The sequence below is a fragment of the Polyergus mexicanus genome, unplaced genomic scaffold, assembly GCF_030449975.1.
Source record: "Polyergus mexicanus isolate NDT 795.1 unplaced genomic scaffold, iyPolMexi1.0 SCAF_6, whole genome shotgun sequence".
Lineage (NCBI taxonomy): Eukaryota > Metazoa > Arthropoda > Insecta > Hymenoptera > Formicidae > Polyergus > Polyergus mexicanus.
Window position 1 is genome coordinate 11,043,080 of NW_027223326.1, and position 27,816 is coordinate 11,070,895.

The 27,816-nt window shown below is 40.2% G+C and overlaps 1 protein-coding gene across 11 annotated transcripts in view; it reads left to right on the forward strand.

Moving 5' to 3' along the window:
* The window catches only part of LOC138933863 (dentin sialophosphoprotein), a 175,695-nt gene that overhangs the window by 133,002 nt on the left and 14,877 nt on the right, over positions 1 to 27,816 (forward strand). For 7 of the 11 annotated variants that reach the window (XR_011447048.1, XR_011447047.1, XM_070296975.1 and 4 more), the window contains 6 exons: positions 246 to 1,245; positions 1,391 to 2,571; positions 3,784 to 4,059; positions 11,736 to 12,067; positions 12,173 to 12,483; positions 24,494 to 24,556. Coding sequence is in view for 9 of the 11 variants with exons in the window: in XM_070296975.1 (XP_070153076.1) it covers positions 246 to 1,245; positions 1,391 to 2,571; positions 3,784 to 4,059; positions 11,736 to 12,067; positions 12,173 to 12,483; positions 24,494 to 24,556 (3,163 nt within the window). In the remaining 2 variants the exon portion in view is untranslated. Of the gene's footprint in view, positions 1 to 245; positions 1,246 to 1,390; positions 2,572 to 3,783; positions 4,060 to 11,735; positions 12,068 to 12,172; positions 12,484 to 24,493; positions 24,557 to 24,653; positions 26,729 to 27,816 lie in introns of those variants that run through there. The other 4 variants (XM_070296977.1, XM_070296979.1, XM_070296978.1 and 1 more) reach the window with 3 other exon arrangements.

Genomic DNA, 27,816 nt, shown 5'->3' on the forward strand with positions numbered 1-27,816 from the left:
CAGATGGTAAATGATGACCAACTTGTTCGAATAAATAATAAATTCTTATTCTTCGCTTAAATTTTTCAACATACTTTTTTTAACAGGATTTTAATTGAAAGTTAATTATGGAAATATTTAATATTAAACGCTCCAAGGAAACGCGAGGAAAGATCGATCGAATCGTTTCTTGACGAAAGATCAAAAGAATTGGAGCCGTTTTCGGGAGTCGTTCCATCTTCTAAATTCCCAATGAATTTTGACAGCCCAAGACTCGCCATCAGCGGCCCTACGGCTGGGAGAACGGGACCGCGGAGTCGCTGCGACTGACCCAACTGCCTAGTCCGCCCAGTAAGTTCGCCAGTTTGCCATACGACGGCAAGGTGTCCTTCAACTGGATCCCACCGAGGACAAATCCAAGCGCAGTGGAGAAGCACCGCGAGGTGCGCCGCCGCTCCTCGGAGGAATGTCTGGACGATACGTCCGTGGGCAACCGTCAGAAGCATGAGAGGGACAGTCCCGAGAGGGGAGATCGCGCGACGTCCCATCCACTGAGAAAGTACTCGTCGCAGCAACGTCAGCAGAATCACGAGATCATGAAGTCGAGCAGCGTGGAAGATCGTCTGCTGATGAACAGGGGCTCTGACGCGAAGGACGCGTCGTCGTCGGCGACACAACGCCGGAGTCGCAACGACTCGGACTCGAGCGAGGGCCGGTTCTCGAGGAACTCCGAGTCCGAGAGCCGGTCGTCGATACCGCGCTCGAGCTCGGTCAGCGTCGAACGTTTCTCGATGCGCGCCAACTGCGACTCATCCGACTTCTCGCGCGCCAACTCCACGTCCAACGAGCGCTTCCACTCGGACTTCTCGATAGCGGTGGCGAGCGCGAGCTCCAACGATCACGTGTCCGTGCCAACCTCCGACCCGTTCTCCATACGGAATCTCGACTTCGTCTCCTACTCGCGCGCGGACTCTTGCGAGCGGTTCTCCGCGCCGACGTCCGACCGTTGCTCCGAGGAGCGCTACTCCGACCTGTTCTCTACCCGTAACTCGGACTTCTCCGCCCGCAACTCGGCCGATTTCAGGACGCAGTCTGAGGAGGAGCGCTTCTCCGACGACTCTCTGGAGGAGCTTCTGCCGCCACCGCCATCCATCAGCAAGAGACACTCCATCGCGTGGGAGGTATCCCTGGAGGATGATCCTCTGTACGCGCCCGGTAGCACCAAGGTTGTCGGCAGGAGACGACGAAAGAGCAGCGACGTCTCGAGTGAGTGCCCCTCGCTCGCTTCTTTTTCCTCTAGAAAAAACAATATTCTATTCAAAATTAAATATATTGTTGAATCTATAATTGAATATATTGTGGGAAACGTAAATAAACGATAGGATATAAATACTAATTAAAATTGTTGCAGGCGTAGGTTCTGCGTCGAAGCTGCGCGACTTTGACGATTGGCAGGATCCACGGCTATCGACGACCGACGATGATTTGATTTCACCGTACTCGGATTCGTCCACGAATGATCTTGATCAAATACGACCGCAGGAACTCACGAAGAACGGCACATATGTCATAAGACGCGGCCGCAAGAAGGAGCGCAAGGTTTTACCGAAAACACCGACCAAGACCAAGAGTCTGTCCTTTGAGAACGGTGAGGAAAGCCGACTGTCGGACGTGAAGCGATACTCGAGCACTTTCGACAACATCAAGAGTCTGCTGAAGGAAGGCAAGCTCGAGGGCCTAGACGAGCCGGAATTTGCGGCCTCGGTGCCGCCGCCGGATCTCATCCGAGTCGTGTCGATGCCGGCGATCAACAACGATCCCAACAATCGAGCCCAACTGGAAATTACCGTGGAAGAGGAGGAAACGTCCGATGTGTCCGACAAGGACAAGGAGCGTGACAACATCGAGCTTCCGCGTCTACCGCCATCGCCGCTCGACGAAGATCGTACAGATCTATCGCGTCTGAATAGATCGAGGGATTGCAACGTTATACCGACGGCGCCTAATCTAGATACCGGCAACTCGTCGGCGAACCTCGGCGAATCGCAGACTACGAAGAAGAAACTCGGGGCTGCGGTAAGCGAAGAGCGATTGGTCTCCAAGATTCCGGTGAATCTATTGATCGAGGATCAGATCGTGAAGAAGGCGCTCAAAGAGAACCGTCGGCAGTTGGAGAAGGTGAGCGATGCAATCAAGGAGATCGAGAACGTAAGGAACAGCGAGTCATATAGCGAGAGCAAGCGCTGGCGGAACGGCGATCTGAGGCAGAACAGCTCGAAGCGCAACAGCTTCGAGAATGAGCTGCCGATAACGCACGACGGCCGGAAACCCGTGACGGTTGACGGCAGTCCCTTCGACGGCAGGTCCCGCAGCAAGCAGCAACAGCAGTATAGTTCCGACTCGGAGACGTCCAAGGCTAGCTCAGACGCGGACTTTGCCGACCGGAAAAAGTTGAACGGCGTTGCCGACGTAGTTTATTCATCCGGCAGACGGTTGCGCCAGAATGGCATTGAGAGCCACAAGAACGATCAGAAGCAGATCGAGAACGTGATCGACGCCATCCTGGAGGACTCGAAGAATCCGGAGTTCCAGGTACGTAGATGGGTCATTAGGTCAGAAGAGAATTCTACTGGTTTCTCGTCACTGCGTATTAGAATATTTCGAGTTCCACGCGCGTCGATTAAAACGCGAAGAGAAACGGACGAAACGGAAATAAAGACTTTACTCTTCCGACGAGGGGCTATTAAGCTGTATCTACATGAAAAATGCGGGGCAGGAAATATATACGGCATACGCCGCGATAGCAGAGGCATCGAGCAGCTGAGACCGGAGCGCCTCATATACATATAAATTGAGCATAGGTCTGTAATATAGGATTCTATTACCGATGCCGCGCGACGATATCATATTTCTCGTCATGAAACGCAGAAGTAACTAAGAGATCGGATTCTTCCTTTTCTCGCACGCGAATCCGTTTTTACTGATTCTCGTATATAATTGGCTCCGGTAAAAGATTCATTTTTTATCGCATAAAAAATGTCAAAAATGTAAATTTTCAGAGAATTTATATTGTATACAATATGTTTAGTGGCGTAATCATGCTTAGCTCGTTCAATTCTGACAAATTTAAACTAATTATTTATGTAACGGCTGTAATTAATAATTTCGAGCGCAAGTAGATGAATAGCGATTCTCCGAGGTATTCCCATCTCGATTAAAAATGTAAAGAATGACAGATAACCTTTGATCCGCTAAAAATATCCCTCGAGAGTAAGCATGCGCTTGCCATGAATCGTTTAGCTGTGAATTACCCTCGTTGATCCAATGTACGAGTTGATGAAAATATTCAACGAACTCGTTGAACAATCATCCAGCTAAATGACTATTCATACGCATCATCAGAGAGTCCTTCATGGATTAACTGGTTCTGGGTCAAGCTAGTTTCAATTGGAAATTTGCGTTTGCAGACTTTTTAGCTCGAAGCTTTTTGTGCCGATTTCTGAAAATATCCATCACACATCGGAGGGTCCGATGACAACATCAATCCGCGATATCATTTATCGTAGTGGTATTATATTTTATCTATCGCTTACGATGCGTGATATATTAGCTATTTAATTATATCGTTTCGAATAATTAATCTTTCAAATTCTTTATCGCGAAGTTGACGGTTAAAGTTTGCGAAACTCATTGCGGAAATCATGGTGGATGCTTAGATGCTGAATTCTCAACTCGAGTCATCTGAGTAAATCGGTCCATTCCCGTGTCAAAAAAGAAGTTTGAACCGCGTTATTATTTCGGCAGGTAAGCGTCGAAGTGATGGAATTTCCGCCGTTACCACCCTCGCCCGTCGAAGAGGCCGACGAGGAGAGCTGTTCGGACATCGGCCAAGGTGCCATGATGACACCGCCCAAGTCCAAGAGTCACAACCGGACCATGGAGTACAGGCCGAGGGTGCCGCCTCATCGTGTCCCGCCGGTCATCGATCCGAAGGAGCAGGCTTCCTTGAACACCAGGTCCATGGATGCCGGCTACGCTAGGGGGAGACGCACACCGACTACCAGTAATTCCAGACGAGAGGTGAGTCGATTAAAAATATTCAACAACTATCGGGTTTTTTTCACTTTGATGTCCCTTAATATTTCTAATATGCCTTATACATATATATAATTTTTTTCATAAATATGTATTTTTAATAGCAGATTCTCTAATCAATTTGGAATCGATATTTTCTTAGCGAAATGTAAGGGAGATCATTATTTTTTACAGATTTCTAATTTCTTCCATTCTCTTCCATTGTATTCGTAACTAATTGTAAACTTAAAATTCTATCAAAGTAAACTCTACCTGAAATTAACTTAAGAATATAGTTTTCGTTAGCCTTTTAACTCCACAAAGTTTAATTTCCAATCATCATCCTTTCTCTTTCCTTTCAATCTTAAGTTTTTAACTCAGAAATTATTGATACCTCGACATTTTCGCTTAGGAAAAATCGTTTTCAAATTATCCAGAGAATCAACTATTAAAAAGACATTCGATAGTTTCAAAATATCCTGTTTACATATATAGAGAAATATAGACTTTAATATTAATATTTTTAATGAAAAACGTTTACTTTATAATAGAAAATATTTATAAATTCCTTATTTTTTATGACGCGATATATAAAAACATTAATAAGTGCTGTCGACAGGATTCAGTTTTCGAGAGAAAAAAAGCCACCGAGCTCCGAGAGAGAGAGAGAGAGAGAGAGAGAGAGAGAGAGAGAGAGCACTGAGAATAATTTCTACCGTGAATAAACGTAGAGATGAAAAAAGGAAGGGGCGAGGAAAGAAAGAAAGAAATAGAGAACGCAATAAAGAAGCTGGCGATGTGCCAATTTCTCGTATTACCGTAATAAAATAGTACGATGTACTCCTATTGTATACCGGAGGAATATCTCCATGTTAAGTGCAACATTCGGCATAAACTGCGTTCAGGACTGCGAATCGATGACGCGGAAAGTCATCGCGCCGGAAGAATGTTCGCGGTATACACAGATTCATTCTGCGGACGCGTGTACATCGCGAAACTTCGACGCGAGTATGAAAATTCGATCTCGAATGGTCGGTATAAATAGATGCTCGATGTCGACGTATCGAATTCGATATTCCGAATAGACTTGAATAATACAAAATATCGTGGAATTCACCGAAGAGACGACGAATGATTAATATCGATCATCGCGGCCGTATGTGTCCGCGGTTGAATTTTTTATCGAGAACGATACACGGGTCATTACGCACGCCAACGCCTTGACTTTATATAGATATAATGTACGTCGAGAGAGACAATGAGATTTCCCCCGGCGAGATATCGCGTATCCTCCCGCAGCAGACGGTCCTTGGAAAAAAGATACACGAGGAATAAAAACGTAGAGAGAGAGAGAGACAGAGAGAGAGAGAGAGGCACAGAGTTGTTCTTTCCATCGTTGTGTGTGTCGCGCGCGTATTGTCTCGTCCGGTGGACCGGCTGGGAGGCTGCGAGAGGATAAAAGGGCGGGATGGCCCGGGAGTGGCGGAGGAGAAAGGGACAGAGCGAGAAAGGAACGTCGGTGAATGAGTAGGGACCCGGGCGCGCGCGTGTCTCCGCGATAAATAAAATGTCCACGTCTCTTTCTCTATGCACATTGTGCATAATGAAAAGTAACGGCGAGCGTGATGCGAAGCATACGTGGGGGTGCATCGTTTTTTCGAAGGGGACACGCGCAGATTCGCCCGATACAACGTGTATCCCGGAATTGTCGGCATTAATCCAGACATGCTTGGAATCTTTAGTTTTTCCGTTTACTTTTCAACTTTTATTAATTTAAATACTTTAGATACTTTAAAAACTGGTAATTCTTGAATCAGACTAATCGAATAATCACTACGAGTTGTATGCGTCGCGCGCAATAAGATATAAGAATCGATTTGATTTTTTTATCCTGATAATATCAAATATCGTGAAGAGAAAATTATAATTTTACTTAATTTGTTATAGTTTCTATATAATATATTAAATTACTAAAAACATTTTATTACTAAGTATATACTTGATATACTGAAACTAATGTATTGATGTAATATTTCTAAAATTAAAAAACTGATTATAAAGTAAAAAATTAAAAGTTAAAAATTAATTTAAAAAAATTAAACGATAAAATTATATATCGAATAATTTGATAATTAAATATCTCAATTGTGTGTTTATGCTTTGTAATATCTTATAAGAATCGAGCTCGGCTGCGCGTCCTTTGAATTTGCAATTAGTTTAATATGTTTGAATTTGTTCAAAAAATTATTTGCGATATTTATGGACAGAATCATGTTTTGTCGCGCATCTTCAGGGTAAGATCAACGAATCGTGAAGTACAAACGTCGCGTTTATGGTAGACTCGTTACGTATTCAAGTACACGTCAACCGCGAGAGAATGATATAGTTACATAGTTGAATCTCTTCTCATAGTTGAATATTCCCGCGACGACGTATCAACCTGTCTCCCTCAACCTGCGTTTTCCGCCCTTTGACTTTAAATACATTTCAAACAGATTTATTCCGTTTTCTCGCCGTGACTTTTAAAATTCTTTCGTTCCTGTGACAATTTTTATATCGCGAACCTTACCGCGATGTTATTTCGCATGCCATCTATTTGTTTTCTTTCTTCTTTTTTCTATTTGTACATGTTGTTGTAAATTCAAATCTCGATATGTTTCGAAATAGAGACAAGAAAAGGAAATATTCCCGCGATGCGAAAAAGAAAATAAAAGCGGGGAAACGAATGAAAAATCTCGAATTTTTTTTAAATGTTTTATCGGCGCAATAACCCACGAGTTGCACCGAACTAGAAATTCAGTAATGAACGATGAAACTAATATAGAGCCGTTTCTCTTGCGATATAAAAATCTTAATAGAAATAAAAACGGAAAGAAAGTACTCTCTTAAATCGAATCTGATTAAAGTAACGACATTTTTACTGATTTCAGTTTAAGGGATTGATTTTCAGTGAAGACACTCACATTTTACTCCTCCGTCTTAAGTTTCATTGATCACATGACAGTAGAAGATTCCGCTGAGAAATCAGCCGCCACCACTAATTGATTCTTCTCACAATCAGTAAGATGTCCGTTTGCAATGCTATAACTGAAACCATTGCTTATCAATGATGATACACTGATTCCATTGAAAAAACTATAACGCATGTATATTTATATTTTGTTATGAGAATAAGAATCTATCGGCGTGTGATCTCGATTGAAAGGAAAGATTTGTACGACACATCATCCCTTGTAGGTAGTCGTTACTATTATGCACCCCTGTCTGGGGCCAGCGATCGGGATGAAAACTTGACGTGAAAAAAAAATACGGGGGAAGAAAACGGAGCCGAGCGATACGAAGCTGCAAATATTGGCAATTTTTTCAACGATCCGTCCTTGAAACCGTCGATCGAGCGGAGCTTGAAATGAAAGCTCTCAAACAGGGGGAGCGCGTTCTAACCGATCTCTGATACAGCTCCCGAATACAGAATCTCAATGCCGAGGACTTGTGGAGGAGGGTAAAAAGGGAAGGGGGAGATCGACAAGGAGGGAGAAGGTTACATCGTGTATCCCTGTAATCCTATTGTAGATAGAATTCAACCTACGCACGAGTTATCGCAAGATACATTTCGCAGAGCGCCTCTATAGGGTGTTCCCGAATTATTGCGTAAAGTCTGTTTCTTGTAAGCGGAGATTATGTTTATCCCTTTCAATTCTCTTCTCTCTGTCCGCGATAAATTTGAACCGTTGAAAGAGAACGATGATCCCTATTTCTTTAGATTGATCTCAATTAAATTATTTGGATGGAATTTGAAGTCGCGCGGGTTAAGTTTCGAAAGGTCCAAGTTTGAAAATTATAAAAACTTCAAATTCCATTAAAGTATTAGATCTTCTTTTGAAGTTTCAAAGTTCGGTTTCTGAAAATCCAATGAGCATGTTCGATATGGAAAATTTGAAAGTTACGAGAAAATATAGATTTTTCTCTCTCGCGGTCCCTCTATATAACGTACATCAGCGCACAATCTGACTTTGAAGAGAACGAACCGAATAGATCGATTATGCATAGATTCATCGACAAGGTCAAATTATTTCTGCGTTATATCCCGTCGTGTATTGGAGGAAAGGGGATATCTTATGCAACTCGAAAGGGATCCTCGTTCGAAAAAGATGAAAAGAGGAAAGGAGGAAAACTGACTCGTCCTTCTCGTCGTCTTATCTCTCCCTTCCCTTCTCGTCTCGTTTCATTCCTACGATCGAGTACACCCTTCAATCGCGTTATGAGAATCGAAGGACGTATTTCGAGAGAACGAAGGCGATTGCTCTTCCGTGAGAGGCAACGCGATTTCTTCGTTTATTTATGCCGTTGGGGCACGATTCTCCGGAATCCTCTGAATTTAAAATCCTATATAAGTTTCGAATAATTTGAAAATAATACGACATCTCATCGATATTTTAATACAATCTTTCCCTCTTATATACTCGCGGATTTTATTTTATCTTTCATCTGCGTGTTCATCAAGAAAGTAAAACGAGATTGTTAAAAATTATATTACATCGCTGTGATAAAATATCATCATCAAGTTCTCTCTTACATATACAGAATTAATATACTCACGTCATAAATATATCTCTTTGTTTTAAAGATTAATATCCGTCTCTTCTCCGTAGGTGATAATTTTACACAAGAGAAGACATAATCTATCGAACCTTCGTTATTATACAAGATACGTGTTTCCACATCTTCAGCGAAACTTTGTTACAACGAGTCACTTCGAATAATCAGACAAGTAACTTCGCCAGAAGAGGAGAAAAGAAACGACGCAAAGGACAGATTGCAACGCGGAAAATTTTTCAGAAAGAGAGAGAGCAAGAGAATATTGGAATATTGACTTGCTTACTTTTATATTCAGATTTGTTTCTCCCGTCCGGCTGCGAAACGCAATTATCTTCGATTCGAATAATGAAAGGAAGAAGGGGAGAGAGAGAGATATTTTAAAATATTTTAAATTGATAAAGGACGGGCGACGAGGCGAGTAAATGATCCGAATTCATTTACTTACTACGCGAACTAAGCCGATCGTCCTTCCTTTCAATAGGAGTCGACGAATCAAAATAAACTCTCGTATAGAGGAAGGTCTAGTCTTTCGACGCGATTTTACGGAATGAATGAATAAGTTTGTACACCCCCTTACACTCGTTTAATTGAAACGCGCGATGAGTGTGCACTAAAAAAAAGATCTGTGCGAATAAGTTATTCCTTTCTACAGGGCAGGTCTTCCTCTTCTAATTTCAAAGTCTACAGCATCTATCTGTGCAAAAGTCTTGAAAGCTAGAGAAAAGATAGAAAGGAAATGAGAGAGAGAGAAAGAGAGAGAGAGAGAGAGAGGGAGAAAATATTTCGTCAGTATGTATTTCCGAAATAAGTTTACTCCGTTTTATTATACGCTATTTTCTTCCATATTTGACGTAAATAAAATTAAAATGTGTGCGACATGTCGGAAATGCTTGTCGAGGAAGAATGTACATCCCGAGTTTTCGATATGATAGCGTGATATGTAGTATAGCAGGGTTGGGAACGTTACTCTATAAAAGGAACGCGTTACCGTTACCGTTACTTGGAAAGTAACGATTCGTTACTTGTGAGTTATGTTTTTGTTTTTTGTAGTCTCTATATATAGCAAGCGTTTTTTATATTAAACTTAATGATTTTAATTTTTTATGTTAATATCTTTACTTTTTAATACACTTATCTTTATAGGAATGTAAATTGTAATTTACAAATTTCAATTTTGACGAAAATTTTTATCAAACATTATTTTTAAATTTTGATAAGAGAAATAGTGATATTATTAAGAATGTATTCCAATATTCATTGCCAGTATTGTAAAATCTACCATTTATACATTACTATAGATCTTCAGTACTGGCAGTGACTATCAGAATGCAGCCTATGATAGAAGGCTACAAAATATTTTTCAAGAAATACATCTATTGAACAGATATAAGATAATAAAGAACCAAAAAATAACGATAAAAGTAACGGCTAATTCGTTACCGTTACCGTTACAAACAGAGAAAAGTAACGATCGTTACCGAAAAAAAGTAACTGTAAGGCTTGTAACGACGTTACAAGTAACGCGTTACTTTCCAACCCTGATATATGTATAGTAACGCGATAAGAGAAATACTCTGCTTACGCATATTGCGGATCGTATCCTCTCTCCGGGATTGACGATAACTCCTCCCCATTCGTGCGGCAGGATGTAAACAAACGTCTACAGCGTGTTGTTGCAGAAACGAAGGCGCAATTTATACGCCGCCAGTGTCGAGACTTTGTCCTGACGAGCGAGAAAATAACGCTACCATATTACCGAACGGACAAAGAGAGGGAAGTTTGTCGGGATTACGAAGGGGCTGAGAAGAGAGCGGGGCATCCGGGGAGAGAAGATGTAGACGAGAAACTGTGAGGAGAGTAAACGGGGAAAAGAGCGGAAGGAAGTTTGGCTGAACTGCGTAAAGTTTTCATTAGGGATATTTACCTCCCCTTTTTTTCCTTTTCACGAGCTTTCGCTTCACCGAATGAAGTCGACCATGGTAATTTTAATCTAACAACAGGCGGAGAATCCTGGCGCGGGAGATCACCGGGATAATCGGATACAAAAGACTGATCAACTGTATAATACAATTCCTTCTTATTTTCATTGTAACTATCCAATTGTTACGCTTAACAAAATCACTTGTTTAACTTATTTACATATATAATATACCTTTTTCAAATAATTTGATACGGTGGAAATTCTTTCTAGTTCAAAAAGCCGATTTTTCTTAGATAAAACTTTAAAATCCATATCGATCAATATTTAATTTTTGATACGTCCAAAATTATCCAAATCAAGTGTCGATAAGAATATCGTTATCAACTTTATACGTATTACGTGTAAAAACGCATCTCTACATTAAATGGATTGCCGTTCTTTGGAAGGGAAAATTTCTCTCGACAAGCTCGCGAAATGCTGCGCATTCGGTTAATAATTATTGCCGTAATAAAAGTTGCGGCAAAGCTTTCCTATCGTCGTACCGCGCTGATGATGCTCGAATGGAGTGCGATAAAAATGATTTACGGCGCAATAATTATAATCTGCCTCGCCTCACAGTGGTAAAATTGCGCGAATCCTTATGAAGAGGCATCTCTTTTTCGCGCTTTCTCTCTTTTCCTGGAGTACACCAACAATAGACAAAGGTAAAGGTGTTTTATATCGAAACGCGAAAATGGATACTCGAATAGTATTTTCGAACAATATTCGGGGATTATCATTGCATCGCGTAATTCAAACGCGCAGATATATCAGCATCCGTCAATCATCCGTATGTCCGAATTATCTCGATTGTACCGGAAACACGTACAAAATTCTATTGCTTTAGGAAGAACGCCTACTATTTATTAATGCCAATTTATAAAGACAATTAAAATTTTAATTTAATTTAGCGTTGCTATTACATCGTTTTATTAAAAGATAACGTCCTTTCTCTCCTAGATACGGAATAATTATTCTTGATATGCGATAATATTGCAATTGTGATCTTAATATAATTTTGCTCGATAATATCTTTCTCTTCGTCACATTTTAATTCTGAGATTAATCTTGAGAGCTCTTCTTGTTTAATACATTTCCTCATTAACGAGCCGTCTTTTTGTCCCAGGTACCTGTGGAGCGAAGGACTCTGCCTACTGATTTACCGGGACCCTCCCGCCGGAGACCATTCACGAAGAGACATTCGCCATCAGCGGAGGCTTGCTCTTCTGGAGGTAGCAGCGGCGGCGGCGGCGGAGGCGGAGGCGGAGGCGGAGGCGGAAGTGGAGGCGGAGGCAGCGTCGCCACTAGCACCGGTTCCGGGATGCAGACGTCGTGCTCTCTACCAGAGACCCCGGTGTTCGCCAGAGGCAGCGACATCCCTAGAACACCTCAGCACGCCGGCAACCCGACGCAGTCGAGGCGACAACCCGGCTGGTACGCACCTACCACGGCTACCGGGTAAGTATCCATGTCTTATTTCGTTCTCTTCCTCGTGCGACGAGAAGGGAAAGGATGATTCGAATTACAGAGCGGTAAAAGTTATCCATGTTACATCATTTTCAGCTATCGGCGGAACAATCCTGGCCTGGAGCAAGCCATAATCGGCACCGAACTACTCCGGTTGGCGGGGGGCCCGAATCGCGGATGGTATCCCACGAGAAAGGCGAATCAACCGCGGCCGGCGTCGATCGAACATCTCGAGCGACTCAATAACGCCTATGACGCGCGGCTGCCCGGCACCGGGGACCAGAGGAAACCGCTGACCCTGCCGACGAACATCACGCCCAACAAATACTTCGGCCAAAGTAAGCACAGCTCCGCCTCCAGCACTCGCGAGGCGCTACGGAGGGTCACTAGCTTGCTCATCAAGAAAGGTAAGCGCCGGAGATTTGCGCTATTAGAAAAAAGTGAAAACACCACGCCTTGAATGTACGCGCGTGGCACAGACGTGGAGAGCACGACGTCGCCGCCGATGACTCCCTGGCTGAGAAATCATTGGACCCCGCTTGCGTTCCAGATGGAATTTCAGGATTCCCTTCTCTGTTCTTTTTTTCTTTCTCGATAGTGCTATTACAAATACCTAAACGCACTTTTAACACTTTTGACCGCGTTAAGAGAAAAAGAATGGATGTCACGAGATCCTTATATCTAAAAATTTCTATATAGAATTATTTCTTGGCAATCGTACTTATAGCACTGTCGGGGAATCGTGCAATGTTGTTCGGAACGCAAATGTGGACATGATTTCGCGTGTCGTTGTTGTGAAAGAAGGATTTTGTAAGCGATAAGTGACAATTCTGGCTTAACATATGTGATAAGATTATGCGTCTATTAATTTTATAATAATTCAGGGAAATACTTTGAATATCATTCAACAATAAACCATGTACACATACTCAACTCAAAAAAAATTTTTTTAAACAAAAATACAATATTAATTATAATAACTTTTTATTATATATATATATATATCCATGCATATTTTGCGATTTTATTCAAAGAATATCACTGAAAAACCCCTAAAGAGAAGATTCCGAAAAAATTAACAATTTTCATATATTAATTAAAGTTAAGAATAAAAATGATAGTGTGCTGTATAATTTTATCAATATATTTATCTATTTCAACGCGAGATAATTAATAAATGTAAATATAAAATTATTCTCACATTTATAGTAAAACAAAATGATGGAATTGTTTAATGATAAATATATTCGTGTATCAAAAATGTTTAAGTAAAGAAAATTAAACTAAAGAAATAAGAAAATATATCGCACGATCAGTCAATATTTTTAAGCAATTGTCTTTATCGCTCTAACAAATCACATTACGTCGTATTTTCCACAGATGTGACTTTGAAAGCTCGTAATCTTTGATAAGTAACCTGCGAAAGAGTTTTCTGACTTGTATCTTGTGTGACCTTTCGTGGCACTTGAGTGCCACCAATTTAAAGCTATCTCTTTAACAATTTGGAATGCTTGCTCTTAAGTTTCTTACTAGAGTAAAGTTATAGAAAAGTAGAGAAAGTTTATGTCGATGGCCCAACATTTTGTATTTAATATCTCGACGTTTCCTATATATAACAATGATTGTTTCACAAAAAGATCATCCTATTTATTATTTTACTCTCTAATCTAGATTAATGTTTATCACACAATGATCAAATCATTAAAAAATTTTTTGTTGATCCAAATATATGCGCAGTTTTTCATCTTATGGTATTTTTAAATATATATAACTTTTTTACATGTCTATCACATGTCTCATTATCTGTCGCATGTAATATTTCTGCAGTAATTCTTTCCACACATATAATTTTTACGATATTTTTAATTTATTAGAAACGGTATAATATATATTAATCAATTTGAAATTTCTCGTAATATAGCAGTAAACAATGCATGTCTAATACGTAGTTGAATTAATGAATGAAGAATGGGGAATGGGGTATGCTGTGTATGGAGTTTTACTATTAATGATATATTTGACTTGATGCCACATGGATTGTGTATGTAGAATGTTTCCAAATATTCAACATTATACACATGCAAAACGAAATATCAAATTGTCGTTCACAGAAAATATAGTTACCGACCGCTGGTTCTCACGAATCGCTGATAACTTTATAATCTACAAAGTCATATATATCTTAAAATATCAATATTATCGACATAAGATAATGTAAGTTTAACTAAGAATCTCGAAGCGTATTCTCCTCAATCTCGCCCTTCCTCAATTTTCGATATGATTACTTGAGGAGATATAATTAATTGAACAGGAATGTGGTAAAAGAGATAGAAAATTGATTCTATAGAACGTACGTACCTGCAGTATCTCGTAGAATTCGAACATACCTTGTCCCCAAAACTGTAGGGAATATCTATTGCAACAAGTGACACTATTGCTTCCCTCTCCCCTACAATAGCGCGATTTCCGTCGTACCACGTGTTCCGCAAGCGCCGTAGCGTGTTGCCATCTGGCGGTGTTTCGTCGAGCGATTTTCCAGCTGAATGTGACCGACCTTGAAAGCTCGTCCGCGCGGTTAGAACGACATGGCGGCAGGATGAGGGGAAGAGAGAGAGAGAGAGAGAGACAAGGCCTCGGCCATGTTACACGTTGCGAGTCGTCCCGCGCTCGTCTTCCCCGACCAGTGACGTAATTGATAAACCGGCACCTCTCCTCTTATATTTTTTTCTTCAACCGAGACTCGTTAGTAAATCAGATTCTTACGCTCCTAGAAGATTAATGAATATTTCATATGTAAGTGTTGCGAACGTGTAATTAGTTTTTATATATGAATAGTCTAAACCTTGTAGGATGATAACTCTACTTTTGTTCGCTCAGCATTACGTTTTTCCGCCATATAAATGCCTGTCATATGACATGGTCCGCTGATCCTTATTTCGGTGTGCGGACCACCGGCTCGCGTGTGTAATAAGAGAAATAAACGTCAGAAATCTCCGCGCAAGAAAATTCGGGGGGCCCGCGACTACCTGCGCCCGCGACGAAACTGGATTTTCTTTGGTGGCGCGAGGAGGTGGAGAGGGGAGAGAAGGGCACGCCGTATCGTGCGTGGGACATCCCCGCGCGGGTCCACCGCCACCGCCACCACCACCGCCACCGCCGCCGCCGCTGTCGCCGCCACCGTCGAGGTGCCTCCTTCACACCCGAGGGTTCCCGTTATTGATTCGTCCGACGTAGGTAGGTTCATCCGCAAATGTTTCCGCGTTTCGGCCGCCTGCGCGCGTCTCTCTTCTACAAACCTCGTCAAATTTTCAGATTCGCGCGCAAGTCGGAGGAAAGCACCGTGTAACAAAATTACGAGACAGAGAAAGAAAGAGAGAGAGAGAATGAAACGATTTTCATTTTTGCTTTATTTATAGGGATACTTCTCAATAATGTAATTCCCATCTAATCTTACTCGCTAATGCCTCTTAAATTGTATTATGATTGAGAGAGAAGGGAAGGGGATCCCCCGCGAATTCTAAAAATGCGACAAGATGGCCGGCGAAAGTTTTCGGTAAATTTTTTAACGGATTTCATGTTTCACACGCGAAATTCTTGGATTCGCGTCTTTGTGCTCGTCGACGCGATATGCAACCGGACGCCTTTCCCTCGCGGCGCGTATCGACATCGCGCTCTATAAATAACCGTCGGCGATAACACGGCCATTTAATTTTAATGCATCCGCGACATTGTATCGCGCAGAGTCTTTTTCGGTATATACCCCCTACAGAGTTATTCTCAACAGGTTCCTTTGTTTTTTGCGCGTATGAAGACTCATCGAAATGTTTGCTCGATAAGTATGTTTAGACAAGGATGTATCTTTTTCGTGTGAATCGAAAGCGATGAGCAATCGAATAAATCCAACAATTCGACTTTCATTACATTAAACATCCGGACTCCGAGATACCTGGATAAGACAAAATCGATAACGGGTAATCGGAAATATTTATGTGATAAAGCATCCTCTCTCTCTCTCTCTCTCTCTCTCTCTCTCTCTCTCTCTCTCTCTCTCTCTCACAGATGATAAAAGCATTACACTCTCATTATCACAAGAGTATAAACTATTATCAGTTTTCTGAGAAAGAAAATTAATTTCGAATTGTCTCACAAAGATCAAAAAGAGCGAAGAATTTCGGAATTACGTTAAAGAATTAAATTTTTGATTCACACTAATTAATCTAGTCTTTTGCGAGAATATTTTCCCCGCAAGATATTTCGACATTATTGAGACACTCATATTTTCAAGGATAATGACCGTGGCCGATAAGTTTCGACAGAAGTTTATGTGCGTGTTGAATGCGTGATTCGAGAGAGAGAGAGAGAGAGAGAGAGAAAGGGAGAGAGAGAGAGAAAGAGAGAGAAGGTGCAAATTCGTCTGGCTCTTCGGTGAATAATATTATGCGAATTCTCGCGTCAGTCAAGGACGCGGAGATCCGATTTAAGGCAGATGACACACGGATTGAATATCGATCGCAAGGACTTAACCATTACGAAGTGTGCAATTAAAAAAGACACTGTGACCCTATCGTTTCCCGAATTTTTAATTTCGTTTACTCGATGGATCTAAATTAAATTCTTAAAAATTGAACCTTTTTTCTGTAAAGGGTAAAATTTTCTTTCGATGTTTAGAATCAAACGATAGCTGGGGGAAAAAAAAAAAAAAAAAAAAATCCGTAAAAATCAGAATCGAAAATAAAACGTCATTCTTTTTCGAAACCTTGCATGAATAATAATGTTGAAATAATTATCGAGATTTTCTAGAGTCACGATCTACTTTCGTTGCGAGATAATATTAACCGATTAACGCGCTCGAAATGTTTGTCGTATCGATACTTCCCAGGAAGCCTCCCAGATTCCGGTCACGCGGTCCATTTTTTTTTTTTATGAAACGTCACAAGTATCCTCGCAGTAGTTGCGCGGGATGACCATCCGAGAGGGGGGGATGTTTTCCGATCGGTTAGTAGGCGGTGGATGTTGGTGGATAAACGCGGGGGCACGAGCGGCCGAGGGGGCGCGAGCATCCCTCTCGTCAAGAATGGGGTGGTGATGGTGGGTGGCACACAATCGTTACTCCCGTCTGCTGGCCCGTCTACCAACCCCGCGGGTGGCGAGCGATCACCGGTATCACGGTCGAGCATTCATCGACCTCGACGATAACGATAACGACGACGATGATGACTTTGAACGTCCGAAAATATGTCTTCTTTTCTGCAATTAATCAACGAAATCTTTGGAATCGAAACGCGCCGCTAAATCGAAATTTTTATAAATTTCGTAAACTCGAGTGTTTTTTAATCACTCTTTGTCTCTCTGTCTCTCCTTTTTTAACCGAATCATTTGACAGAATTTTTTTATTCATACTTCTTTTTTTTTCTTTTTCTTTTTCTTTTGCATGCGACTGGAGCGGAAAAATGTATGAAGCGTTAATCGTTGTATAAGAACGAGAAAAATCATTATTTTTAGCGCGGTCAATCTTGCAAGTTGAAATCGCTGATATAACATTTTCAGTGCGCGACAAATCGCGTCAAATGTCGCGAGCCTTTAATCTGCATGATTTGCTAAACAACGTGCCTCGATACATACCGGTTTTATCGCCGAGATTATGTCGAGTTTATAAATTAGAACTCCGTCATCATCGATTCGGTACAGCTAGTATCCGGGGTAATCAATAATCGCGATCGGAAATCAAGAAGCCAAATGCTGATTACGTATTTCTCAAAGAAAAATTATAAAATACGAATAAAAAAATTGTTATTATAAATTTAATTATAAAAAATTCTAAATTCTAAATATAAAATTACACGAAAGAAAAAGTATAAAATATGCTGGCAAAATTCGCGATTAAAAAATATTGAAGAGAAATAGAGTTCTCAAGAATCAGAACGAAACTCATCTCTCTTGGATATTATCGCCTCGCATGGCGACGAAAGATCTTATTGGACGTAACGTGGCGATCGCATCTCTCGGAAAGACGAGGCGAGGTCGTTTTCGTTTCCGTCGAAGGCCAAACACGTCTAGGTCCCATTAATTCCGCTCCTCACCTCGCGTGAGACACGGCGATCGCTGCCACGTGGCCGTTAGTCATGCGAACTATGAGCTTCATCAGATTTCACGGCCGCAGGTGGATTTGAGAGCCGTTGAAGGAAGCAAACTCGATGCAGTCGAGGGGCCCCGTTGTCGATTCAGTAACGTACCGTTAAAGTCAGCCGATTTCCCTTGTCAATTATAAATTCGTTCGAGATTCGTCAATGGCGAACAGCGAACGTCGAATAGGAAGAACGTATCGCCGATGATTGATCGATGAATAGTCTAGCATATTAATACGCGAATTAATCGTCTTAATTTTGTCCAGCGCACACTCTTTCCCAGTTTTTTAAAAATCCCCTTTTCCCTTTATACGCTATTCATTTACATTTCGACGGCTAGCGACTCTTTCATATGAAGTTCTCTCATTCGTCTCGAGACCTGGTTTCGAAGAAGATGCAGAGGCACTTCGTTTCTGCTTCGTTCGCAAAAGATAAGGGCAGCGGTGTCAGCTCCTGACTCTAATAGCTGTACGCGAATCCGTGCACCTCGCGAACGATCAGAATTCTTATACGTCGATGATTCTTTGAAAATAAGTCAGTTTCTTGAAAAAAATTGAAACGGAAGACAAAAATTTGTCGCAGAATAATATGATATTATACATGCGAATAAGAGAGAAAATATATTGTATATATCTTGAAAAAGATATAAAAATCACTTTCTCAAATATAAATCTTTTTTACTTAACTAAATCGCGTTTTAAACAGAAAATGTCTAATCTTCTTAAATCTTGTAAATAATTTCCTTCTAAGAATTTCCTGATCTTTTACATGTTCTTGTTCAAAATTACAAATAAAATTAGAGAATTTTTAAATGTAACTTTCTCTAAGATAAATTTCTTCATTGTATACGCCTTCTAATGTTTCTTATTCATACGATTAAGAAGGAAAAAAAAAAAAATTAAGAGCCACTTAAGTTTCAAATATTAAATTTGAAAAAGTACGTAAATTCCCTAATTTTTCCAAGTAAAAAAAAGTTGCTGATAATTCCAGATGTTCTTTCCATGTTTTTCCCGAGAGTAGACACTCTCTGTTTAATGATATCGGAGAATAGGTCGTTGCGAATAATTAACGATTATTAGAGTTTTCTGCGCACACGCGATCCGAATTGCCGGACACAGATCTTATGCCTCGTCCACGCCCGATTTTATCTAAGTACGCTTCACTTTCGACTGGAAAGCGGTGTATATTGCGCCGCTGTATATAATTACATGCTTGGAAAATTCCACTCGGCAAGATCACTCTCGCGAGTGAACATTACATTATTTATAACGTCATTCATTAGGCGCAGTTACCGTTAATAGTGTAAGTGAAATTTTAAGAAGCAGAGGAAAGTTTTACTTCGAAGAGCGCATTCTTGCAATACGATTCTAGTTATCATTGCACTAATAATGATAACAATCCCTGCATTCCTACAATTATCTAGTATTATTAAGCTAGAAGCGATAAAAGCGATAATAAAACAAAACTTTGCTTTCGGCTGAGAAACCTAAAACGTCGTGTCTAAACGATTCGTTGTTAAGACGCAATGGAAAAAAAAAAAAACCGAAAATAAAGCGAGAAAAAGTTAATCGATAAATTACTGACTAATTAGGAAGTCCCAATTAGTCTCGAGGAGAGATCGGGTTTGGTATATTTAGAAGCTAGTTCGTGATTTCGCGGAAGTTCCATTGTAATCCTCTTGTCCGCGCAAATCATGAGCCTTACACGTAAATTAGAGAAGCCTCAATTAGAGAATACTTTACATCTCACACGGCGATTAAAGTAGAAATCAAAAGACAGTTAAGCAAGCTACGATATTGACATGGAACAGAGAAATTTTTCAACAGATGGATCTTCTTTATTTTATTTATACTTTTAAAAAAATATTCACGAGATTCGTGTACAAATTATCGATATTTCGACATTGAAGGAACGTGCGGACTTTGAATTATTCGGGAAACTGTTTCTCAATCTGTGCATTCGTATATTTCAATATTTTTCTAGGGAAAAAAAAAAAACAAAAAAAAAACGATGCGACATTTAGCTTACGGGACGCGAGTATTTTCCAATGTATACGCGTCTCGAGTATCACGGAGGCGACTTGGACTTCCAAGAGTCCGCCGCGCGTACGGTTACGTCCTATAAATAGAATAAATTTTAAGGGCATCCCACGCGTCGCGCGCGACAGCTGCCGCAGCTCGACCGTGATATCGTGGAGTTCGCCATCGTGTATCTACCACTGCGCGCGCTTTTCCTATAGATACGTAATAACACGTGCGTCATGCGGTGCGTTACGCGCCGTGCGAGGTACAGTTACGCCATTGTCGTGTACGAATAAGTGAAGAAAAAAAAAGAAATATGTCAGTATACTTTCCCGTATATTATTAGCAGAATATTTGGATTCGCTGACACTCCAATTTTTCTCCTATTGTGAGAAACATAGCTGCAATTTAATCAAACTGTATAATTCTAAAAAGAAATATTAATTTTTTTTTTTTTTTTTTTTTTTTTACGTATACAGGATGTCGACATTTATCATTTACATTTCTTGCTAGCAAGATTCATTTTGTTCGGCGATAACAAATTCCTTCGCGTAAAGCTCCTTCCCATCAGGGAAATTTTAATCAAGAACGATTACGCGAAGGATCAACTTTCTACCGAGTCTCCGGCTCCGAGACATCGTCATCGTATCTTCGTAAATGTCATGTCTTTCCTGCAATCTTTAATAGCAGGCCCGAAATGTAAGGTCTGCTAGCGCGTTTTCTTCCGCAAGTCCGGAAATTGTGACTGAGCGATGTTATTTTATTCATAAGAGCGCCCCTAAGGCGTACGACGGAATCGATATGCACGGTCGCGTATGTATGTATTTGATAAAGGTTACATAAAGTTCATCGTTTAACACGGCAGCCCCACGTATGCGGATCCTATTTGATTATTATCCTATTTGATTATCGTCGTGTATTAAATTTTGTCCGGACGGAGAGAGAGAGAGAGAGAGAGAGAGAGAGCGCACGTGAGTAAGTCAGTAGAATTCTCTGAACGCCAGCTGGGCCCAACATGTTGGGGAAACGGACCCCTACTTATTTTCGAAGGCCTTAATCCTTCGATATCCCTCGGCGAACTTTCGGGAAACGAGGGGAATCCTTTGAGCTCGCTTTACCTTCCTCAAATTCCTCCTGTCCCTCCATCCCTCCCTCTTTCTTTCTAACTAACTCTCTCTCTCTCTCTCTCTCTCTCTCTCTCTCTCTCTCTCTCTCTTGCCCAAAGGAATTTTGAAAATGTGTAAATTTAATATTATTATTATTTATTTAAAAAAATGACTCCCGTGATATTCAAAAAAATTATCATACTATCTTATCTGCGAATAATAAAATGTGGCAATTGTGTAATATTTGATTTTGCGAAATCCACTTTGTTATTAACAATTCAAATGGCGGAATATTATATTAATTAATAAGACAAATATTATTTTTCATCAACAGTGGTTGCTCGAAACTAGTATTCCGACTGCGCTTTGTTGAAGAGCGTGTATGAAGGCTGGGCCGGAGACTTATTGATTTATTCAGAGGGTGAACACAACCCCCGTTAACATTCCCGCCCTCTACCTACCCCTCTCCCCCCACCCGGACAAGCAACGTTGGGGGGCACGCGCGTCATTGTCCTCGACCACTCTCACTATCTCCGCAACCCCCGACGAGGCAGCTTTGCGAAATTGCAGCTGATGCCGTTCCTCCAACAAGTTGTCGGCGAGCTGTCCCGTCACGCCTGGCCAATCACATGTCCGGTAGCATGTATAATGTAGAAAAAGGAACAGTTTATCGGCCCGAAAGTTTGCGAACCCACAAATTCGCCAAAAGAGAGAGAGAGAGAGAGAGAGAGAGAGAGAGAGAGAGAGAGAGAGAGAGAGAGAGAGAGAGAGAGAGAGAGAGAGAGAGACACATTAAACAGCAGCGTGTTACATGTAAAAATATTATGTAATAGAAAATGAGGAAAAAAAAAATTGAACAATTTTAATTTGCGCCTCCCGTATATACATGTGATTAATAAAGAGGGAAGAGAAATTTTACTCTGTAAAAATGTTTTTGTTCGTATTAATTGAATTTGTGCTAATCGCAATCTTATTCTCTTCGCGTCATAAAGACAATTGTCATCCCGGTGACATTCGCGAACCGGCCTTTGCCGCAACCTTGACGGATCTACGCGCGTCTCGCGTTTCTATTATAATCTCTCCTATCGGCGAACGCGAAGAGATCTCGAAATTCCGATCGCCTCGTGTCCTAAATATGGCAAGCAAATTATAATAATATATTTCGATGAGTCCAGTCTCTCTCTTGGGACGATTTGTGTAAATTAATCATTTGACTTTTATAAACTGACATTAAAATCTTTATGTTTTATATTAATATATACGCTACTCTTTCTGATATTTTTATTTAGGATATAAAAAAATTTTTTTGTATATAGTCTGGCTTTTTTTCCTATATTTGCAAATAGATATTCTTTAGAAATTTGATTACTCGACTCAAAGAACGGATAAATAAAATACACGCAAATGAAACATTAGCTTACCAAGAAATATCAGGTCAATGAACTCGGTGCATTCGAGTCAGCAACGTTAGGAGAAATGTCAGGGCGGATCTTCAATAGGGACTGAAAAGGTCACGCTTTCGTGTAGGTTAGGGCTCTTTAAGGACATACAGTCCAACTGGTATACGAACGGCAATAGCATTCCACGACCAGTTTACTAATCGTGTCCCTATTCCCCAGGTAAGAACCGTCCCTCTTTTTCCGACACCCTCCTCCTCTTTCTTCTCTTTCTTGTGATGATGTCATCTCGTCGCTCTTTCATTATTCTTTTGTCGTATATAGACTGTCTCGTCTGCGAACCGAAAAACTTGTTTTGTACAAAGAAAAACGTATCTTACTTGCACCCACGGAATATATTCCAACCCCGCGAATTAAAATATTTTCAATCAGGTAAACGCTACTTGCACGGAACAAGAAAGCGAATTTAAAAAGCAAATGGGTTCAAATCGCGGAGAGAAGCAGCCAAGAAAGCGTGAACATATATTAAGATCCCTTTGTAATTTTTAATTACAAAATTACGCGGATAGGATTATTTTCGAAAGGATCGCGAGACTCATCCGGCATCGATCGTCAAACGAACTAAGACGAATGACACAAAGGGGTATGAGCTTCTTTCTTACCTCGTGGATTTCATTTCCTACTGACCGAGTTTACACGACGGATTTATCAACCCGCCGGAAAACGACCATGATTATCGATCGATCGCGCGTCTTACTTCTCGCTCTCTTAATAATCGATCTTCCATATCACCTCTATGACACTCTCAACATCTGTCCGTTATAAGCATTTAAGATGAAAAATGTGAGATTTCCTTCTCGTTTGCCAAAGTAGACATACTTAAATGTCAATTTGCAACAAAGTTTGATACTGCATGTTCCTTTAGATTTCGCTTATAGATAGCCAAAAAAATAATAATTTAATACTCGCATTATAATATATATTGTGTATATATATATATATATATATATATATATATATATATATAAAAACAAGTTAATTAAATATCTATAATATCTATAATATTTTAATGATATTTATATATACATATACATATTTATTACAATATTTAGAGAATTTTCCAATGCGAATACATTTTTCATAATATAATATTCTACATTTTATAATTTTAATATCTCTTTCTCTGTAGCTATATTTTCTTTGTTTTTTCGTGCATATCCATTACGTTGTGGAATCTGCTTCGCGATGAAAGCCCGGCCATGGGGATACCGCCTGCTGCGAATAAAGCAACCGTTCCGAATAATTCCGAATAATTGGCCTAATGCATTATTGCTCCTTATCATCTCGACCGAGTCATCTAACCGACCCGTCAGATGATACGCGCTCGTTGGGAAGCGCATACATTTCAATGCGCTATTACGCATTTATGCTCTTATCTCTTCGATTACCGCGTCTTTCATAAACATTGAACGCGCCCTCACTTTGCATGCCGCACATTTCTTTCAATCTGCTCGATCGTTTTTATGCATTTTGAAACATTTTTATCGTATATTTATCTTATTATCGGAGTAGAATCTCTTCTCATGTTTATGCAGACTTTTCATAGATATTCAATTAAGGGAATTTGGTAAAATTCCACTTTTAATAATACCTGTAGCTATGTTCGATGAACGAGTTCATGTATCCTTAATATATCTTCCCTATATGTTTTGCATATTGTTATCTTGCGTTTCTTATCGTAATTTCGAGTTATTCTTTGTTGTTGCAGGAAGCGGCAGCAAAGACGGGAAGAACAACAAGGACACCAACTCACCCTCTGGTCCTTATACCGGTAAGTTGGACATTCATTTTTTTCACATATATTTAAATAATATTTTATAGAGGTATAAAGAATTTTAATTGTCCACTTAAAATCTTTCTTTCCGTAGCTATACTTTTTTCTGTCAGAAAGCTTCGTAATCCTATGTGAAGTATCATTTTTCGAATACAAATTTAGATATGAAAAATCCGTAATTATAAAATGTGTTGTATGTTTGAAAAAAAAGACAGAAGAGAATTATGTTGCTGTGTTTGCTGGGAAATAAATATTTTACATTCTTTCCCTTTCCTCGAAACGAACGGTTGATTTGCAAGATACCGATGTGTTTGCTGAGAGGTCAAAGAGAGAGAATGTCAGCGCGTCTCGCGCGACAAGATCACTTCTCCCTCCGTTTTATTTCGGTCGCGGATCCTCGTGTGGGCAATATTTCGGCTGCTTCTTATACTCGCCGGCTTCCTTTCTCTCTTTTCGACGGTGGAGCCCGACTCGAAAATAGCCGAGAGCGTATATGTCAGCCCCCTGGAAATGAAATCCCACAGCGTCGCCCGTAGGAACAATGTGTCGAACCGCGCGAACTTGACAGCCGCGATTATTCTAATGACTCGTCTCGTATGAAACACAAAGACGATCGTCGAATGACCTGAGTCTAGCATGCGTATCGTTCCACATATAGCATATTAGCAAGGAACAGTATTTTTCAATTTAAGAGAAAGAAAGAGAAAGAGAGATATCGCATATATAGAACAGTTAAAAAAAAAAAAAATACAAGAGAAGAATAATTTTATTTTTGACAGTTATAAACTAATATAAAAAAATTAATTCATAATTTCTCTTTATTTAGCGAAAATAATATTTTATTATAATTCTAATTATTAAAAAAATTCAAAAGAAGGATATATTTTATAATTAAAAAATTACGTAGCACATTTTTCAAGACTTGGCACAGACAAATGCATAAAAGGTAACGATGCGTATTTCGCAGTTCATATCTTAATTATATTATAGAATACGTGAAGAAGAGAAGATGCTTCCCCTCTCTTTCTCTTGGTTTATCGGTTGATATAATCGTATACTTTCTTACATATCGTTCGTAACCGAATTTAGTGCGCATCGCGGCACGAAACGGCTATAGGATTGTGGGTTCCAAAATATCGCGTCCGTCGAGTGAATCTAACGTGTCTATTAATATTCGCCAGTTATTTTCGGAAACGGGTATTTACCGAGAAGGAAGGCCTGCTTTTTAATATGCATAGAGTTACATGTCCATGCATCCTTGGAGACATATCTGAGAGCGCGCGATCGATCGCGAACGATCATTCGCTCGAGTTAAGTTGCCGGTTTCAGATACTTGAAACTTTTGCTTAAATGTTGTACCCATCCGTTATTTTCTAACTATTTTATTGACGAAAAAATAGTTTTTCTGTCGTGAATACATTACCTCTCAACAATTGGGAGTCGATGAAGAGAGTTAATGTATTTTCTTTTATACTTGACATATCTTATCGTCGATAAACCGCGATAACTCGATCACGACTAAATTTACGGTTAATTTATATATGCACGGATTATAATTCGATGCGAATTCTCAAGTCTTTGTCAACTTGAAATTCGATGACTATACTTTTTAAAAACTTGTTTTTTTTTTATTATTATTATTATTATTATTCCGTCCATTACGCTTGGACGGTGCATGGAACGCTAGGATTTTCAAGTAAGATAATATTAATAGCTTGACCGACTTGGATCGTGTCCAATAATAGCAAATTCATCCTGCATATATCTGTACAACTAGATATTTGCAAGGATTAGACGATCATTATCACAAAAATACAATATAATTTTAGATAAAATTTCGCTAATTTACAGACATTTTAAAATATTTAAAAAAATATATTTCCTTTTAAAATATTTAGAAAAATTAAAAAATCAGAAACTAGAAATTATGGAGTATAGACGTCATGTTCAGCAATAATCGCTGCTGATAATCCTGACTGATTCAAATCCGGAAATCGTTTTTAAAGTTTTCGCTTCGCTATATTATATCTTGAGTAAAGAGAATTGACAGACCTCTGTTTTCTACAAGTTTGTCAGGGATGAGTAGAGAGGATGGGGCGGCAATTATAATTACAACTTGTATAGTTCATGATCTAAAATTAATAATTGAACTTCTTCTCGAAATCGAAATATGGAGTATCGAGATTTATATCCCCCTTTTTTTCAATCTCCAACACTGTAGCGTAGCTTCGTAATTTAAAATGGAATCTCGAGAATCTTCCCGCTGCTCCATCAGCTGACGGCCACGCGAGAATGATTTTACGAGTAGGTGAAGCACGAGACTTTACCCATCGAGGGTTTAATGAACCCCGAGGTTCGATGTCCCTTTGAAGGAATCGACCATTGGCAAGGAAAAGCGACCGATCGGTTGAGACAGGTGCAGGATAAGAGAGAGAGAGAGAGAGCACGCACACGACATAAACGTCGGGATACTGCGCGCGGGAGATCGGACACACCCAAGAGAGTCTGCGTCTCTACGTCCTATAGGTATACACTATCGGTATTGATCGCACGCACCGGCTCTCCTCCACGGCAGGGCCATCTTCCTTCCTTCCTTCCTTTCATCCCTCGGCCGTTGATTGGCCCCACCGTGCTGTCACGTCACATACACACATGCAAATATTCTCTCTCGTTCTTTTTCTGCTTCTCGACATGACCCTTTATGACCTCGATCGCGGGTCGATCACTTGTCGCAACTTTCGAAATATTCAAATGGAAAATCGCACGCAAGAAACTTCCCTGTCAAACGTGATCGTCTGATTTTCATCCCGTGATAACATTATACGCGATCTTCGCATAAGACAGACAAAGCTGTCGAGGAGATCTCTTAATACCTCGGATTTAACGCTAAGCTGGAGCAAATTTCGTCGCGTTAGTGATATGAAACATTGCGAAGATTCGAGTTTGCGAAATCACGAGCGCGATGAAGAATCGACGCGTTTTACCAATTATATCAATAGCTTTCGATGCAGAACACGCGCATGTGAATGGCATACGTGTATGTGAAAAGCCTCGGTGACATGACGTCTGTCTAATTTCCTGCCGCAGCTATGAAAAAGTATTGATTCGCGGGTTGTCGCGACGCGAGGGTGACGTTTCGCCGTCTTGTAAGAACAACTTAATTTTGTTACCCCACGGTTTTCTGCGGTCTCACGTACCAAGTAAAAACGAAACATGTAAATTTTTTCTTTAATCGAAACGTAGAAAAAAATTTCAAA